Raw genomic sequence first — 15635 nt, 5'->3', positions numbered from 1 at the left:
ATGTAAATCTCAAAATAGGTCCTTCCCCTTTAAGTAGACATCTTTACTATTTGGATTTAACATGAAAAGTCGTCAATGGGGATAAATACTTTGTTTTAGAGCAACAACGAAAGCAAAAAAATTATTTTGGAAATAAAACTATTTAAATAAAAACTCGAAACATGAAAATGAAAAATTACCAAACAAGCACACAAACAATTGGTTACAATGATTCTACACTTCTACACTAACATGATACTCTCTGTGAATTCTCAGTTCATATAAGTCAATAAATCGCTCGCCACAAATTTTACATGGAAATCTATTTTCTTGAAAATGAAATTTAATATGTCTGTTCAAGGAATCTTTGTAATTAAATCCTCGATCACAAAACTGGCATTTAAAAAAACTAATACCAGCATGTTGGCCAATGTAATGCCTGCTTAAGTTGCCCTTTGCCTTGAACAATTTTTCACAATCTTTGCACTTATAGATGAGGTTTTGATGGCGCTGCCTCATGTGTTGTATCTTTTGTTTCGAGCTTTTAAAAACAGCTTTGCAGCAGTCACATTTCAGTCCAATAGTATCTCGAGGCTCTATGCCAATTTGTTTGAGAATTTCAGTGGGAGTAGCAATATTCTTTGCAATAATAGGGATTTTAATTGAGCTTGCAGTACCACCTGTTAAAGCCAAAACCTTTTTTTCCGAAAGTTTCTTGATGTTGACGTAACACTTCGGAAGATAAGACACAACGTTTTCCTCGTTTTTTGAAGTTATGGAATGTGAGAGCCTATTTGAGCTTTTACCAGATGTATTTTTACTTTTTGAGAAATCTATTTGCATTTCATTTTCTGAATAAAAGACTATATCATCCACCAACGAATCTTCATAAGATACACTCTTAAGCTTCTTTCTAAGAGAAAGTTTTTTGGAAGCAGCAGTTGATAAGTGATATATGGAACTAGATACCAAGTCAAACTGTTTTTTAATACTGCTAGTTTCTACTTCAGAAGAATACTCCTTCAATGAGCTTAAATTCCTAAAATTTGGCTTTTGGTCTTCTACATCATATGAAATCGTACTATCATTTGAATCACTGTCCATAGGTTGAAAATCTAATAGATCCTCTTCTATATCATCTACACTTTTATCATCAGTTGAGCTCGTATGGTTGTGTTTTTTGTTCAAAATACTAGCAATATTTAAAATTTTGTTTCCACCAAGGATTTTATCGTCTGAACTTTCATTGTATCCGATTTTGTGCGAAATTTCTTTGTGACAGTTAAGGCATTTAATACTACTGAATTCCTTACAACAAATATTACATGCAAACAATTTGTTTATATTATTGGAGTTATGACTGTGGTCATCTAATGCATCTTGATGTTGGAAAATGTAGGAACACTCTTGACATTTCAGCCTGTTTTTGATGTGCACGTCTATGAAATGTTTTTCATAAGTTTTATTTGAGGGGAAGATTTTATGGCACACTTTGCACTGGAAATGCTTAGTGACAACATTTGTAGACACATACTTCGTGTCATTCTCCTTATTCTGCTTGGTCACATTTTCAGACTCACATTTTAAATTAAAATCTTCACGGTTTGTACCACCACATTTTTTCTTATGCTCAATTAAGATTGCCTTAAAATCAAAACGTCTAGCACAAAATTCGCAAGAATAAGGCTCTTCAATGTGGGATTTTTCATGCCGTCTCTTTTGCCCATCTGTAGTGAATTTCCGCCCACAAAAGTTGCAAGGATATATCAATGGCTTTTTACAATTGTTTCTTCGTTTTGATATATAATTGCGAATCATTTTATTTGAACGATTAATATTTATACTAAATTTACCAGTGCTTGCTGCTTTGGCGAGTCGAACACTTATGTTTAGGCTTGACATTTTCTCATGTAAAATAGTAAATACCAATTGTTTTGGTTTCTGACTTTCTCAAATTGTTAACAAGTAACCCAAAAAATTGCATAATTTTGAGAAGCTGAATTCTTTGTCACCAGAACCAAACTACTAATCATCTGAACATCAACGCTGGAAAGAGAAATTTATATTGAAAATTTGGTGCTGAAAAAAAGGGTATGTTAATTTCTGTTTTACTACACAAAAATAAAACTTATATCAATATATCAAGAAATTACCTTGCATTTGATTAGCTACTAGAAAAGATTTTATTTTTGGGTCTAACCAACAGTTAATAAGACAAAATAGATCTGTAGGTTTAGCCATAGAGACCAAATTATAAAACTATCAATAACTAATTAGTGCATTTTTGCTTCTGGACAATTCAAATTATAAAGATTATAATAAATGGGTTAGGAAATTTTTAACTCAATGCAAAACAAGTGTTTCACAGAATGCATCCAGTGCCACAAGTTAACTATAATAACAGCTGGACTAGGAATCCTTAACATAACCTACGAATAATTATCACGACTGACTTCAAGCTTTATCTCATTCTTATGAGAACATACTTTGTTTCTTACACATTTTATACGGTAATAAAATTCTACAAAAACCCCTAAATTACAATGAGACAGGAAGTAAGTCTCGGAAACTACAAAAACTAATGGAAGATAGGACAGAGGCAGAACCACAAAATATAATAATTTAAAATAGCTAATAATAATAATAATCATCATCATCATCATTTTTATTGTGGATATCCGTCTTAGCATAGCTATTTTACATAGGGTCCTCCCTAATTAAATCAACATAAATAATTACAATTAAAATTTAATAAAGACAATAAGGTAAATGTAATTAAAGAATACTGTTGTCAGTTGTCCAAGTAGAATAAGTTTAGGGATTTTTTGAAAGTATTTATAGTCTTTTGCAACTCTAATATTAATCTTTTGGGAGGCAGTTCCAGAGGAAGGCCCCTCTATAAGATATATGCTGCTTTGAGAGAAGTGAATCTTGCGATGTAATATTTCATGCCGTGTATGCACCTTATAATGGTGTATGTCCATTGGTTGTTGAAACAGCGAGTTTAGATAAGATGGAAGGTGCCCTTTCCGAGCTTTAAAGACAAGGCAGGCAAGATGAATTTTTCTCCTAGTCTCGAGAAAATGCCAGGATAGTTTTATATGCACTAAATCTGTCAAAGTTCTTCTGTTTACCCCAAGTATGATTTTGCCCATTGTATTTTGTAGAACTTGCAGTTGGTCAAGTGAATGTTTTTTGACCATTGCATATAGAAAATCACTATAGTCAAATACAGGGGCGACAGCAGTTTTATAACATTGATTTATGATCGGACATTATTATTATTATCTTGCTAACTAGGGCCTCAATATGAGGCTTCCAGGAAAGTTTTTCGTCCAACTGGAATCCAAGATATTTGGCTGTTTTCACTCTCTTAATTTTTGAAGAGGATAAATCTGTGGTTTGTTCGACAATCTTTGCTTGTGGTCCAAGTAGTATGAATTCTGATTTTGAGGCATTTATTTGCATGTCTATTTTTGAGAACCAGTCCTCGCAGTTTTTGAATTCTCTATCAAGATGGGTTAATACTATGTTAGGATCGGCATTTGCTGTAGTCATGGCCGTGTCGTCTGCGAACTGAGAGAGAGTTGTATATTTTAAGGCTTTTGGGAAAGCATTTACGTATATTGTAAATAGGACAGGGGAAAATAGATTAGAAACCTATAAGTCTCATTTAATTTGCAATACTGATTCAAACTACTAGTGTTAATAGATATAGTGCATTTTGTACACTGTTTAAAAATTCTACGACAGGTGAAATGTTTGCCCTCTTTTTAATTCTGTTAGAAAATAAATAATAGTGGCAATTGGTTTCATCGATCTATCTATTATAGTTTTCTAGCAGAATTAAAAAGAGGGAAAAAATTTCACATGTCAAAGACTTTTTAAACAGAGTGTACATCCATTTTAATGGTTTGATTGATCAACAGTCATTAATTAGAACAGTGCCATACCAAACAGGTCACACTAAAAACTTCCATGGGTTAGATAATAGAAGATCGACAAATCAAAATTTGGGAGTTGAAGGACAGTGCGTGTTTGGTGGAGTGGATTGAGAGAGCAAAGCGTTTTTTATGGTACCTGTCGCTAAGAGAGATGTGGATTGTGCCGGGTTCAACCATAAATTCGAATTGCTGGAAAAGTTATGACATGTTAAATTGTGATCCCAATTTCAGGCACTTTTAAGTTAACCATTCGTTACACTTAAAAGATCCTGAAACTGGGACACATTCCAACCATATAGAGGCACATGCCAAACGAGCTTAGCCACCTTCAGGTAGGAGGAAACGGTTTATCCCCGGATATCTAGCCAGAGCCATGTTTAGAAACAGGGCAAAACAGCAAGGAAAACAAGTGTTTTTGGAATTTTTGAAAGCTGCGGCTTTGCTGCATTCAGCAAAACCCTTGAAACTTTCGAACATTTTTAAATAAATAAATAAATATTTAAGTACAGTTTCACCCTAAATTTGCTATAACTTTTACCCGTCACGTACCCCACTTTGCCTGTCTTACAATTTATTGAAATCTCAGGTACTAAAAAGGTTTTTCGCTTTACAATTGTATAGTTATGATGTTAGTAGGTACTAATCCTGATGGCCCATCAGTAACATAAGTATGGGGCTGGGGTGGCGTTGAGCCCCCAGCACTAGAGCGTAGCAAACATGCAGCACTGTCAGATGCCAATACTTACTACCACTAAAAACTGTTTTTCAGCAAAATTAAAAAAAAGTGAGTGGTGTCGGCGAATACACGACATACACTCTAAATATTTGCAACAAAAAAATATAAACTTCCAAAAATTGTCAAAACGTTTAAATTAAATAAAAAAATTAAATCTTCATTTGCGGCCAAAAAAATAACCTCGTAATCTCTGCGTTAAACTCTATCATATCCGCCGAAATACATAAGGAAAAAAAGCTGCTGTACTTTAATATTGCAGATTGATTTTATTTTACCACATATGGTAGCAGAGTGGAATATTCTGGACTCTTTTAACAAAATCAACTACTTAAGAAATAATGATCAACGATAACTCAACTAAGCCTAATTCAGGATGGTGTAAGGGTGGATCAGTTATGGCAGTTAATAATAACAAAAATATATTCTGTTATGTAAACTGGAAATAAGAAATGGTATTATGGGTCAGTTTTATAAAGTCAAGACACTGAAGCAGTAAGGTTTACTCCCAAAAATCATTTCAATATTTCTTCATATTTATATTTTTTCTACATCCCTAGAATCCATGTTCTATAAATGTCAATGATATTTTTCCTGCAGGCTACGAGTTCTAGATAGTATTTCAAAATAAGGTACTTAATGATGGGAAAATATCGATTGAAAGGTTGCAAGTTTCAGACTAGCAGATGGGCAGTGTCGGTTGGAATATCATGTTTGATTTTATTTGTTTAAAGTAAATAAAATAATTTGCTTTCATTAAAGTCAAATTATCAATACCTACAGCAGTATAAATTTAAAAAAATTTACATGGTCATATCTTTTAATTTGGTCCAATTTGTACTATAATTAACTGTCCAAAATTATTCTTATTCAGTGTACATAGCAGAAGCATTGTGATTTATTATCTCCTTAGCATACAAAAATCCAACAGTTTATGAACTTCTCATGTCGGCTGATACATGCAGTGTTGGGTAGTATTTTAAATAAATCAGTATTTGGTATTTTAAATACATTTTCAGTATTTCATACTTTACTTCAAATATTTTTTTGAAAATGTATGTAGCATTTTTTTAAATTAAATACTTTTAACAATAATCATATTACAATTCAACATATAATGATGGTATTTTAGCGACTTTCCTATATTTTTTGTGGATTTCAAATGTTTTAAGTAAGCAGCAGCACGAGAATAAACATGTAATTCCAGTGAGTTGTCCACTGATTCAAAATTAATCATGAAATACGTATACTCTGTTTAACACAAGAATTAGCACATATAATCATCTCTGGCAGAACACAATGTTTCCTACCGAGTGGTGCTAGCGGCTTTGTGTTCCTAGACCTTGCTTTTAAAAGAGAACATTTCATGGTTTGTTATTTCAGCAGCAGTTTTATCTATTATGTTAAAATGCATACATTAACCCCCAAGGGTTGGAGAATGATAATTTTCCAAAAATTTTAAATGGATCATTTTTTAAATTAATTAGCTTTAATAAAATTACAATGAACGTTAAAGCAAAATGTATCAAATATATCATGATACTGAAGGCCATAAAGATCTAATAGAGCCCTGTTCTTCCGATTTACAAGAGTTGCATAGATTTCTAGCAGAAAAAATTGTGTTTCTGAAATATGGGTCCTATGCACTAGCCGAACGCATGTTTTCCAAAGCTTCACTCATTCATACTTCAAGAAGAAATAGACTGACAGATAATCATCGAGTAATAATTGTTACTTAATGCAAATGTTCCTAAATAGAGTATTTTGTATTTTAAATACCTTTTCCAAAGAGTATTTAGTAGTCTAAAATACTAAAATTAAGTATTTTATTTTAAATACCTTTTCCAAAGAGTATTTAGTATTTCATTTTAAATACTCATTCATACTTCAAGAAGAAATGGACTGACAGATAATCATAGCGCAATAACTGTTACTAAAAGCAAATGTTCCTAAATAGAGTATTTTGTATTTTAAAGTACTAAAATGAAGTATTTTATTTTAAATACATTTTCCAAAGAGTATTTAGTATTTTATTTTAAATACCGAGAATGAAGTATTTTACCCAACACTGGCTTTAGCTAAATTTAAAAGCTGCCATTAACTGTTTGGCAAGGTTTTTAAGCTCACATTATGTTACAATAATCAGACATCACCACAGACCCGTAGCCAGAAAAAGTTCGTTAAGGGAGCAGTAGCTTTTTGTGAGGTGGCACATTTTTTTCGTTACCTAATTTCGAAAATTAACATAAGTGGCGCCGTGAAATGTTTTTGGTGTTCAACAAAAAAAACTTGCTTTCTGAAGCAGACCATTCAAATAATTACCTATAAATAACGATTTAAACCTTACACAAAGACAAGTGGTCCAAAAGGAAAATTACAACTAATAGAAGTTTCAAAACCTAATAAAGATGAAGGGGCAGAGAATATTCTTTGAGGGGAATGGATTAAATTGAGGGGGCAGGGGGCATGGGGGGGAGGCAAATAAAAATTTCATTTGAGGGGCAACATTTATTTTTCATGGGGCAACATTTATTTTTCATGGGGCAACACTTATTTTTGAGGGGGCAACATTTATTTTTTAGGGGACCCTTATCTTTTTTAGGCCCTTATCTTATCAGACCTATATCCCAAGGGCGCCAGTGTGGGGTTAGTATATAAAAAGCAGAACAGCATGGAGAGAACAAGGCAGAACAGTATAGAGACTTGGAAGCAGTGGTTAGCAGCAGTTTGTAGTTATTGAAGAACAGTAGATCTTGATAAAATGAAGTTAAATACAGGTACCACAATGATGGAATGTTTTGGGGTTATATACAATATAAGAAAACCTAATTAGGAATTGATAGGAAGGTATTGATAATATAGGACATGTGGTCACCTTGTTAATGTTTTAGAAATGTAATTATTTCGGTAAGAAAATGTACAAACATTTTGGAATAATTTATAGTTAATAAAAAAACAAATAATTAAAAAAGTTTTTTTTTAAATTACTTAAACCATGATTTAAACCAGTGTGGTTTAAGCCAATTAACCCTGCTCTATAATGTTGTGATTTATACCTATATTTCAATTCATAAGAGTAAGGCGTTTCACTCTTTCTAAATACATATTATTATTAATAGGTTAATCATCTGACTACTGGTCAGTTCAGTATTAATTTCTCACAATCCTCCTCTTAGCTCAGTCGAGTTAATTTTCTTTCTAGCTCAGTTTATTTTACCACAAACATGTCACAGATTTGTGGATATAGGTTTAGCGTCATAAAGGAAGATAGCAGGGTTGGCACTTTTTATTTTTTTAATAGCATTCAAATCAACTAATTTTATTTAAATCGGATTTTTTTTTTATACAATTAATGGCTCTTTTCCTGAATAATTAATTGATATCTTACTTATATCAGTTAGTTTACCTTGAATTAAATGAAATCTTAATTATATTTAATTACTATTTAATATTTTAGTTCGCTCACATTTTCTATGTAATTTAATTTTTTAGTAATCATTTTCGGCCATTTTTTATTCCTCCATTGAGTGATTTAAAAAATATTACTTGATTTGTATCTTGGTTTAAATTTTGATTTAAATGAATTGATTTACCTGGGTAAATATATCTCGTATACCTATCTTTGTCAACAATACAGCAACAAATAAACAAGTTTAAGACAAGCAGTGCTTTTACCAAAAGGGTGTAGGAATTAGGAGGTATTAAATACATCCCATGAACAGCCTTGGAAATAACGGTGGTCAGGTGGTCAAAGACCAGTTAATTAATTGCTCAGACCAGTTTATTTATTCAAAATTTGGGGGGTCACTGGTCACCGTGTCCAGTTTATTAATTCGAAATAATAACAAAAAAACAGAAGGTGACCAGTTTAATAATTCCAAATAATAGGAGATGACCTATTAATTTAAGGTTTATATCAATTTTGATTTCCCTATTCACTGGATTTATGTACAGCGACTCCGCTTACTACCACCACGGCCGCACGTCGAGGTTTTATGTAGAGTCCCTTCGCTCGCATCTCTTGAACGAGTCAAACTGTCTAACCCCCCTCTGGCCTCAAACCCTCAATCCTCTAGTCTCGCTTTCCCTGGAGTACGGTAGGCTACCTGGCTACGCGGTAACGGACCGGAGACTCTGGAGTTACGGGGCCTAGAGAAAGAGATATAATACGGTAAATTACGAGGGTCTTCTAGGCTATGGTAGTAGTCTTAGGTGAGATAGTACTATATTGTACTATTCTTGTGGTACTCATAAAATAAAGTTAACTATTTTGAATATGTGTAAAGTTAATGTTACCAACATGATCTAACTTCTAAACATGTAGTATAGGTTTTTTTAGGCTTATAAATGACATTTGAACGTTTTATATAAGACCAGTTTAATAATTCATAAGCTAGGGGGTCAATGGTCATAAGGACCAGTTTAAAACAAAACCTTATTTCCAAGGCTGCCCATGAACATCGAGAGCCACTACTATTACTTTTTTAAATTGTAAAAGGTATCTGTACAATTCTCTAAGAGTAACTCTTTAAAATACCAATTTTTCCAACAGAATGATCTTCCAGCTGAAATTGCGGAATCATCTACCTCAGGACAGTTAAACCTAAAATGGCGTGACTATCTTAAACTTAAAATTTTGTTTTTAATTATTGAGGAGTTATGTCACTCGTGACCCTTGGCCTATTTAAAAATGGGCAGAGAAAGGAAAGAAATTCAAATAGCAAATGACTGTCAAAGGATAAATCATTAGACTAATTTAGTCTATAAGCCCATTGCCACAGAAATAGAGTTGACATACTCTTATTTGCTCTTCAAATACAATTGACATTTACTGGAGCATTTTAAATTAACCAATTCATGCGAGATCTAATTATTTTTAATTCAATTCACAGCCTTACATTTCTTCACGTGGCTTGCAGCTTGCCAGCTTACTAATCACAAAACCCAGCACAGTCCTCATTAACCATGTTTCATGTTGGGGATAATGAGGACCTTGTTTTACCAAAACTTTGTTGCAGATTGCTTTAAGCCACTTAGTGAATTTATTAGTATACATTGTATCTCTTAAGAGATAAATATTCATCTACCTATATAGCTAATGTTCTTCGCTTAAAGTAGCTTTGGTGGTTCTTGCTGATTGTTTAGGAAAAAAATTTTGCTGGCCAACTTCATAACTAGTAGTGATGGCCTGAAACCGATATGATATCAGAATCTGTTACCAGTATCGCGATTTTTCTGATTTATCAGTTCGCGTCAATATTACCGATTTTACCAGATACCAATACTAATATTTTCCGATTTTTCCTGATATTCTCAAAAACCAAGCAGATGGCGTCACTAACCTTGACCTTTGCCTAAGTGTATAGCCCAGGTGTGCAGTAAGCTATGTAATGGCTTCTCAAAAGAAAGCCAAGATAGGTAAATTCTTCACAGTTAAAAAGAATGACACTTTCAATGTACTTTTTGGTCTCAAGAAGTTAGGAGAGGTCGGAATATAAGCACCTCATTTAATACAACCAATCTCAGAAGCCATCTACTTAAGGTACACAATTTTATGTGAAAGCAGTATTAGGGTTGTTGCGTCACAGTCTGAAGAAGAATTAAAATTTGAAAGGCCAAGCAGTACTAAAGGCAATTATTCTGCTGATGCCTCAGCTACTAATAGTTGTCATGATGCCTAACTTTAAATTACTGCTGATAAAACTATTGTTTAAGAAGACACCTAATTTCCTAAAAACCAGTTATAAATTTAGTTGTAATATGAAAAAATCATTATCGGTCATTTATCAGAATAAATCGTTATCAGTAAAATTTGGTTAAATATAGGTATTGGTAACAACATAAGAGGATCATTCTCTCTAAGTAGACAAAACGCTATGCTACCTATGACTAGAGTCTTTGTCGGGGTTGGTCTGGCAGCCCTATACTGTGTATCACCTCAACTTCACTCTGAATTTATACTGCCAAATGTAACGTTTCTTACATCTCTTATGGTACGTTTCACGTCTGAAACGTGTCTAGAGTGCCCAAGAGAGAGAAATTTTGGGGGTAGGCTCTTCAAATTACCCCCCCCCCCCCCCCAAAACCTATACCATATTTGTTCAAGGTCAGTTTCAAATCCAAGGGTAGAGTTTTGTTCAATAAACGCCCCATTAGTTGCCGTTCTGACCACTCCGTGGCGCCTTCGCCGAAATATTTTCAAAATTTTTCTCTTTGGATTTTGCTCTCTATACAAGCTCTGACATCACGAAACCCAGACTAAGATACCTGACCGAGACCCGGAATTTGTATACTTAGAGAGAATGATCCACTTATGGTAAAAATCAGTTAGATATTGGTATTAATCAGTTAGATATCGCTAATAATAAATGAAGGTATTGGTAACAATTTTCTGAAACTCCAATATCGGTTAAATAATTGGTATCGGTAAATTTTAAAAATCAGTATCAGAATTGGTTAAAATACGATATTGGCCAACAATAATAACTAGTGACTTTTTAAAAACTATTTGATTAAAAAAATATGGTTAATAATTAAACATCCCAACAGATGCAATTTCTTCTTACATCGTTAGCAAGTGTAATGTGTTAAATTTTTAGTCGTGGTGTGGTATACGCTTCTGTAGTTGGGTGATAAAATCTTGTCCATTAAAATCTGCCTCGAAGAGCCAAAGGTACACAGTTCAATCTTACATAGAAGATGAATCTCAATGAATCTTTAAAAAAAAATTATTTATAGAAGTCACCAAATTAAGCTTTGATAAATAGATTACAACCATGGAAACATGACAATCAATTGAGAAGCATAATGGTTCATGATAACAAAAAGGAAGCAAAATATAATTATTTTGATGACACAAATTCTCAAAAATGGAATTTGGACAAGGTCATGAGAATTGCTATACCACTATCAAAGTCACTTACTAACAGTACTAGCACAAGAGTGAAATTGCTATAACTTTTCTTTTTTAACTAAGTAAAAATTTAAGAGTTCTCAACATAGATATTTACAATTATCATCAAAAATACATGACCCATAATCATTCTATACTGTCCCACAAGAGGCAAGTTTTCCCTTCACCCTCATCTAGGAATTTAATTCTCTTTTTCACCCTGAGTATTAAGAGTTCAAAACCTGTCTGTCTAGTGATTTTCCACTTAAACTAAAATAGTTTTTTCTTGGTCAAAGGAGCCCAAATTTACGAGCGGTCGGACATTTACCAAAATGCCGTACACTTTGTCGAAAATCGCAAAATCTTTAAACTCTCTCTACTGTAAATTAACATTGAAATCCCGAAATCCTGTACAAAATAATGGCAAGTGTCCACCCGTCGCAAATTTATGAAATGCTTAAAGAAAATGTTGTCTTTGATGATTTTGCTTCATGTGTTGTGGTAAGCTCACATCCATTCAGTCAATGGCTTAGGAAACAAGAAATTGAACCTCCAATCGGTCTTCTCTAGAATAAGTGACTAGACTTATATTTCCATTATGACAGTTAACTTCAACCATGATTAACTAATCATTTTTCGGAGTTGTAGAGGCGCTTATAAAATGAAAAGGTGAGAATTGCATAAAACCAATTTAAGTTAGAGTTCATTCGGATTTCATGGTAGTCCTCTAGAAACTGTCATGAAACGAATTAGATGATAGGTCCAAGACGATGGTGAAACTACCGTTTTTAAAGTTATTATTTGAAATTTATAATTCTATGGGCGATGTTTATATACCAACCAAAGGTGCCTGTTGGTTTGTTGGGTACCAACAACCATATCCCACTTAGAAAATTATCAGTTTGATATAAATAATGAAAACTGAAAACTATACCTTAAATCTTGAAATGTACTATTCCAATGACAATTTGACCAAAGTAAATAAATAACATTGGAAAATGGAAGACAATGTTGTAGGAGACGAAAAATTTAACTAATCCGAATTTTCAATCCATTGTTTCGTTATATCTACGGCCAACTTTGTTATTTTACGCGCGCTGTCCATTGAGTTGGGAATATTAATCTAGAGGTCCAATCAAAACGTCGAATTTCAGTATTTCGCGAAACATGTTTTTAACCAATAAGAATACTGCCGTCTGCTCCCAAATGACGAGAAACTTTATCATTCTACCCGTGGCGCCGTCTATCTCTCAATGATTCGATCAAATAAGACGCGTTTTCCGGCAAAAAGATTTTTTTTTTTTAAATGGATGGCGCCACGGGTAATATGATAACGTTTTCTCGTCATTTTAGAGGAGGCGGCACATTCGAAATTTTCAAAAACTTGTTTCGCGGGGAGTAGATTTGAATGTATCTCTAAATTAATATATAGTCTAAAAATTTTCTACGAACCTTGGCCTGAGGCTGAAAATTTAACACGAGAGGGACGAGATTGCCCATGGAAAATATAGAAGAGGAATAGCAACTAGACTAAGTCTTAACAATACCGGAAGTTAATAGGCCTAAAGTACACCCAAACTATAAATCAGCTGAGTTGTTATTTCTCTTTTATATTTTCTATGATCAGAAACTGTCTACTACAAAACTGTAGTTTTCAGAAAGTAAAAAAAACCTCGAAGTTTAAAATCTAAATTGTCTTTTCGTGATAAACTTTCGGTTAATAATATTTCAATAGATGAGGATTATGTTCGAACAGCACGCAGCTCCAGAAATCGTGAAAATGCGTAAACGCGAACATCAACAGAGAATAATTTCTCTGACTTTGGAAAACGTCAGGAACCAGGCTTGGAAATAAGCGGTGGTCACTGGGTCAAAGACCAGTTTATTAATAGCTCGGTCTAGTTTATTTATTCAAAAACTAGGGGTTCACTGGTCCTTAGAAGCAATTTTTTATTTCCACCTAATTATGAAAATTCAACTTGGACCAGTTTAATAATTGCTAGTCAATCGGAGACTGGAAGTTCCGCAACTTATCAACCTGAAAGTTCAAAGCAAATCTGATTGTACTGTTATATTTTTGTGATGTTAAATAGGTGATTATGAAAAATATCGGTGGTCACGTGATTTGGTTAGGTACTACCAAGTTGAAAGTATCAAAATTGGCCCTTTTTGTAAATTCGTCTGGCTAGTTGGGCAAGGGTTAGCGAGATTTCTATAATTTCATTGTTCAATCGAAAGGATTTTTCGTTTTTAGTTTTGAGAGAAGTTTTCAAAGTCGTTAAATTAAGGTAATTGATTTATTAAATGAAATATTTTTAAATTCTATCCAAATTGATTTTAATTCATTTTCAGGTTTAATTCCTTTCAACCATTGGCGTTAGTACCAGTTCTTGTTTAAAGACGTTTAAACGGTTCGTACAATATAAAACTAGATTTAAATCCTAATTGTAAGTGTGGTCATTTATTTTACAGCCTTTAAAATGTCAACTAAAATTGGGCTTGTTTCTTTATCAATACTTGGTCTAGAACTATAAGAAATAAAAAAATATATAATAAATTTGTTAACTTTATGTATTTTTAATAATTTTAGAAAAATACTAACTTTTCAAACAATCAATCCATGGTTGGTGCTTTTTACTAAACGCGGACGACCGCGGGCCTCGGTAGGTGCAGACGAATTTAAGCAGCCGACGCTTTGTCAAAAAATAACCAACTCCCGTGAGCCTCTGCGCGCAATTCTTTTTCATAATCACCTATTAAAGTTAAAGAGTAAGTTGCAAATTATTCGTTACCGCCTTAATATTACTTTTAAACGAAGAAATTACGTTCAAAATACCCGAATATAAAGTTCCGTTGCTTTACGTTTCGTAGATAATTAGAAAAAATTAAAAGAACGGGAAATGTTTTTTGAATTTTGCCGTGGTCATTGACGTCATTGACAACGAGTTATCTCATTGGTCGCTTTACCCAACATAGAGTTTAGGCTTGCATCAAGGGGATCGTGTATGCTGAAAGCTTTGCCATTGGCTGTTACTCTTTAAAGGTCTGTGACGTCAGCTGGTTCGAAAAGGAACTATAAGTAGCCGACATTTTACATAGAAACACACAAGTTCTTGACGTTTCTACACGCAGTCCAAATTCCTTCCATAATCCCTGATTAGTACTTCCCATATCAGAAATGCACGCAATGACTCTGTACCCAATGTTATGAAGATCCGTGATGAGCGAAAATAATATACTTTTGGTCATTCGTTGATCAAATGCTAAATAAATGACCTGTTTCCATTTTTTGACAACACCTCGAACTAATACAGCTTGCAATTGAGAATGTGGGCCTACAACTTGGTCTAGCTTCTTATCATATTCATATATTCCCTTCACTTTAACTTCGTCGAATGCCAAAACTGATAATTTTTCAATTTCTGTCAACTTTTCTCCAGCGATCTTCATTTATCTCAAAACATCTTGTAAAGTGCCCTGGGTTAAATCGATAGATGAAGCGTGTTTTTGCAGTGTAGAAATACCAGGTAAAGGAAATTTTAAGGTGTCCTTGAGGAAAACGTAAGCTCTTTTACTAAAATATCGTAATGTAAAAGCAGTTGAAAGCTCTTCATTAGACCATCGCACCTTTTTCTTGCTACCGATTAAAATATCAACTTGATTTTTTGTAAATACAGTTTGCAGAGTCAAAATAGCTTTCTTCTTCAATTCTTTAATAGGTACTTTAGATTTCTGTAATCTTTTCACCTCTCTTTTCATGGAATTCAACTGGCACGATTTCATTGAAAGCTCTATCTTTGTACTCTCTAATTTCTTTTGATAACTTGTAATTTCTTTCCTTACATTCGAATAATGAAATTCTAACTCTTTCTTTTCTTTCTTCACCTTTTCCAGTTCTTCACGTAAGTAACAGGGGGAATCAGTTACTTGTGTTGATTCATGATCAAGTTCCATAGATATTTCAATTGGTTGCACTTGTGAATTGCCATCAATAGCGTTAGAAATCAATACAGTCATTGAAATATTTTCCTTGGGATTGGAGGTATCATTGGTAACGGCAGAGTTATTTTCAATTATAGCGGGAAGT

General features: G+C 33.4%; 1 protein-coding gene across 2 annotated transcripts; it reads right to left on the bottom strand.

Annotated features, from left to right (window-relative positions):
* Positions 1-154: 154 nt before the first annotated feature.
* On the bottom strand, positions 155-12644 carry LOC149927823 (uncharacterized). Of its 2 annotated transcripts, none has more exons than XM_090158838.1 (2): positions 12483-12644; positions 155-2025 (listed from the first exon to the last, which is right to left on the bottom strand). In XM_090158838.1, exon 2 carries the CDS (start codon positions 1879-1881, stop codon positions 214-216), a length of 1668 nt encoding a protein of 555 aa, XP_090014964.1. In that variant the 5' UTR covers positions 1882-2025; positions 12483-12644; the 3' UTR covers positions 155-213. The 2 variants fall into 2 exon arrangements, with proteins under 2 accessions (XP_090014964.1, XP_090014963.1); XM_090158837.1 differs by lacking the exon at positions 12483-12644 and adding an exon at positions 11223-11367.
* Positions 12645-15635: the final 2991 nt, after the last annotated feature.

The sequence above is a fragment of the Leiobunum rupestre genome, chromosome 9, assembly GCF_980474605.1.
Source record: "Leiobunum rupestre chromosome 9, qqLeiRupe1.1.hap1, whole genome shotgun sequence".
Taxonomy (NCBI): domain Eukaryota; kingdom Metazoa; phylum Arthropoda; class Arachnida; order Opiliones; family Sclerosomatidae; genus Leiobunum; species Leiobunum rupestre.
Note: the sequence above shows the minus strand (reverse complement) of the source record. Positions and strands in the feature narration are given on the sequence as shown.